General features: G+C 44.9%; 1 protein-coding gene across 1 annotated transcript; it reads left to right on the forward strand.

Moving 5' to 3' along the window:
- Positions 1–519: 519 nt before the first annotated feature.
- On the forward strand, positions 520–2,707 carry c11orf87.L (chromosome 11 open reading frame 87 L homeolog). Its single transcript, XM_018247761.2, has 2 exons — positions 520–623; positions 1,200–2,707. The coding sequence occupies exon 2, from the start codon at positions 1,253–1,255 to the stop codon at positions 1,697–1,699; it is 447 nt and encodes a 148-aa protein (XP_018103250.1). The 5' UTR covers positions 520–623; positions 1,200–1,252; the 3' UTR covers positions 1,700–2,707.
- The last annotated feature ends 1,693 nt before the right edge of the window (positions 2,708–4,400 follow it).

Consider the following 4,400-nt stretch of genomic DNA (forward strand, 5'->3'; position numbering starts at 1 on the left):
GGCTTCCCTTATTAAACATGGTGTTAGAGAATCTGTAATTCACAAGCAGCAATGAATAAGGACAAGGGCTCAATGGCTTATCCATGCGCTGCCTTGGCTTCTTTCCTGGACAATGGGATACAGGGAGTTACTACAGGAGGAGCTAGGAGTTAGCTTCCCTTCAACCCTACTGTAAGTCATGTCTCCATTGTAAACAAAATAACTGTCCATGGGCAGAAGAAGTACAGAAACACCTCATTATAGTCTTCCCCTGTTGCTGAATCAGGAGGATGAATAATGGGAGTGGGTCCCAGGCTGTGTGTCCTTCTTGGCTGCAGGATAATCACAGGGTGAGTGATACATAGATAAAAAATGTATCACAAAATTGTAGTTGATGCATTTTGGGGTGTCCCGCCCTGGCAGCCGGGGATCCGGTAGGGGTGCTCCTTGTACCCATAGCTGCAGGGGTTACTGCAGGCAGAGAGGGAGCCCAGTACAGTGGCAGGATGACGTCAGCACAGCGCCGGCTGCCAATAGGCTGTGTGCTCCAGAGCTGCCCGTCCGCTCATTCAGTGCCTTGTGCAGCCGGCAGTGGGGAGTTGAGCAGCAGCAGCAGCAGCAGAACAGACGTTACTGGAGCACAGGTAAGCGCTTGGCTGCCAAAGCAAGAAAACCGGCGTTTCTGCGCGTCTTGTACCTCCTGGTGGACAGGAGCGACCTATTACCCTGCCAACAAAAGTGCTCGGCCGAACCCAAGCTAAATTAACTCTCAAGGGCACTTGGTGTATCAGTATAGAGGGGAGCTGGGGGTTGCTGCGCTGCGTGCACCGGTTGCGCCAGCTGATAGCGCAGAGAAGGCTCCTGCTGTATCTTGCTGCTCCCTGGCAACTGCCTCTAAGTTATGGCTCTTTGGCTTTCAAGTTTCCGATAATTTACTAGTGTTTTTGCAGCCCATTCTGGCTGGCTGAGCGTAAGACAAGACAAAGGGCTGGCAGTTAGTGGCGGGTAGTTAGTCGCTTCTCCCTGGTCCAAGTTGGCAGCTGTTGTCTTGTCTGTGCGCAGTAATTGGACGAGAGATTCCTCAGGCACATTTATTCCCATCTCATCCCAATTTGGGGGGGAGTTGAATTTTATCAGCAAGTGAAGCAGGACTGAGGCAGATTGGGCTTTACTCCCAATTCCTATTCCAGCAGTTAATTAATTCATGTTTTACCCTGCAGGCCAAGGTGCAAGAAATTGCTTTCCTCTTTGATCTTGTGCGACAACCTTCTAAATGAGTGGCAGGATCTCTAAGCAGCTGAGGCTGTCTGTGCCCCCTTGTCTGATAAACAGGACCACTGTCTCCAACACCAGTAGCTGCCCCACCGAGGTGGAACCCCTCTTTCAGTCCTTCTCCTCCACTCTGGTTTTGATAGTCCTGGCCACGGTGATTTTCTGCTTGGTGGTCCTCTCCTTGAGCACCTTTCACATGCACAAGAGCAAAATGAAGAAGCGCAAAATAGAGAAGGCGCAGGAGGAATATGAGAGGGACCACTGCAGCCCCAAGGTGGAGAGAAGTCTCTTCCATGGAATGGGCACCCATGTCTGCTCTACCTCCCCCACCATACAGAGGAACGAGCACATTCGCCTAAATCTGGATAATGAGGAACCTCAACTGGAAGCTTCAGGGTTGGACAGAGCCACAGAGCACCTGCAGCAGCAATCCCTGGTCTTGTCATGATCCAGATGCACAGAAAGGAGATAAAACATCTTGTACATAATTGGTGATACATTTAAGAAAAAATGAACTATTTCAGCGCATGATCAAGACCACATTGCGTTATACCCATGAAATCGTGCGATAAAGGCTTCGCTTTTTATTCTTTTTTTTTTCTTTTTTTTTTGCAGGGGGGACGGAGCCGCACAAAGCTACCAAATGTAATGTCATTTTTTTGCCTGGGGGAAATCCCATTTGCTCTGTACATAGATCTCATCGTAACAGGATAGCCGCATTCTTCTCTGCTCTATGATACAGTAACAAAACAGCTGAGACACTATCCAGAAACACCGAATCCCAGGGATATTACAGTGGGATCCAATGTCTGTTGTATAAAGCAGTGTGGCTTCCTAGAGAGAATTCTCCATACAGATACTTGTTTCAGAGGAACTCTCAGCAAGCATATAATAACCCCCCATACTCCCAAAATAATAATCTTTTTCTAAGGACAATATTTGCCTTGTGGAGCTGAAGTCAAGTAGTGGAGCCCACCAGATGCACTTTGCTTCTTCCCTTTGATTTCTAAGGAGCTGTCCACCGTGCTGGTGCTGAATGCCAGAGTCCTGCCTGCAGCCTCAAATCTACATTCTCTTTCTTTCTGATGGGGTTTCCCAGATGCCAAATTCTCTGAACTGTCCCTATTGATGGAGATATTGATGGAGATACAGTCCTTTTTTTTTTTGTTTTTGTTAAAAAGCATTATTGGGTGATGTGAAGTTCTGAAGTGCAGTTATGCAGTTACTATTAACCCAAATGTTGTTTTTTTAATGTTTGAACAACATGTGCCCTTAAGTTAACTCCTAATTGGGACCGAGGCAAAAACATGGCTCTTGTACTATGCACTCTCTCTCTTTCTCTCCGACCTATGTTTTATGTTACACGGCTACTGATGTTAGAGGTTTCTCAGGAAACTGAGTTCGGTAGCATGGATTTAGCTTCTATTGTTATAGGAATAAATTTTCTATCTTAAAATGCTGCATTTTTTTTTGTACATTTACTGCCACGGATTCTTAGTCTGAACTGCAGCTTAGGGGAAAGGGTTAAGATTGCTGGGTCTGCTGATTGGGAGAGTGTGAGTGGTGCTGTGCATAGGCAATGTGGAACTGATTACATTGATTTATAATACAAACCCCCCCCCCCAATGGAGGGCAAAGTAGCAGCCAGAGAGGTACAGAACAATTAAAGATCCCCCTGCAGTTCTTTACAGGGACACCTCTTTTGATGAGAGGCACTCCATATTTAGAAAGGCATTGTAGACAAGGTACAGTACAAGTAACATGGTGTTATATATTGTGTTGAACCACAACTCTCAGCTTTCCTACTTACATGCTTTCCATAATAGTTTCACAAGAGCTGGAGGGCCTATGTTAAACCTTTAAAAAAATGCCTCCTGCAAGGCTTCACTAATTAAAATGTACCCTAGCAAATCCTAGTTGTCTAATAAATTAAATGTGAATTTTGTAGTTGGTTGGGTTTTTATTTTAGTTTTGCCCAACCATCTATATGGAGCAATTTTGAGACACCATCATGGGATACCAAACTTCACTCAGTCTGCCTGGATTGAACATTCCTCTTCTTAGCACGTGGATGAGACACTGGCAGATCAGAGAGAATGCAGCTCCCGATATTTCAGAGCCACGTATTTGTAGCATGGGTGCATAATTCGTGGCAATCCATGCAGATGGCAGCTGTATGACCCTTGGTCCAATAGGATGGTTAGCATCAAAATAACTGCCTTATGGGGTGATCTATAGTGATGGGCTAATCTGTCCCCTTTCGTTTCGCCGAAAAATTTGCGAAACAGTGAAAATATTCCCGAAACGGCGAAAAAAAAGTCAAAATAAATTTGATGCTAGTCAATTTTGACGTGAGCGTCAATTTTTATGCGCAGGACTATTTCGATCAAACGCATTAAAGTCAATGGGCGTCAAAATCATTTTGATGCGCGCCAATTTTGACGTGAGTGACAATTTTTATACGCAGGTCTTTTTGGTCCAAGTGCATTAAAGTCAATGGGCGCCCGAATAATTTTGACACACATATTTTTTCACCAGCGAATTTTCGCGCAAACATTCGCCGGCGGCGAATCGCGTAATTTCGCCGCAAATCCATGCTTGGTGGATTTAATCGACCCATCACTAGAAATCTAGTTTGTGTATAGACTTCTGCCCTCCACACCAGTCATTATTAAAAGGGGGTGCCTAATTATTTGATACAGTACTTCTTATATTTTCAATGATTGGCATGTCAAAGGATTTTTCTTTATCCTAAGATACAATGGCCCCCTAGAATCTATGTCTGAAGGGTCACTAAAACCTAATAAGCTGATAAATGTGCTATCCTGAAGGTAAATGCAGACTAACCTTTTGAATACATATATTGCTGTATGGCCCTTCCCCACACTGAGAGACACATAGTGCCTGAGCCATGGCCATATGTCATGTCACTGGTTTCACAGTCCCATCCATTCTGGAGACTTAGATGTAGGGGGGGTGAAGGGGTTGCCGAAGATGAAAGGTCTTGGGAAATGTCGCTAATAAATTATAGCACTAAAACTGTAGCTTAGTAACAAATCTTCCCAGGCTTTAGTTTAGATCCATATGAATCGATGCTTGTGTTAGAACTGTTCCTCCTTGTGCCCTGAGTTAGAGTCACGAGCAATGGC

This window comes from Xenopus laevis, chromosome 2L (assembly GCF_017654675.1).
Source record: "Xenopus laevis strain J_2021 chromosome 2L, Xenopus_laevis_v10.1, whole genome shotgun sequence".
Lineage (NCBI taxonomy): Eukaryota > Metazoa > Chordata > Amphibia > Anura > Pipidae > Xenopus > Xenopus laevis.

Bases quoted from the DNA above. Each gene is read 5' to 3' on its own strand.
- c11orf87.L (XM_018247761.2), top strand. From the start codon at position 1,253: ATGAGTGGCAGGATCTCTAAGCAGCTGAGGCTGTCTGTGCCCCCTTGT.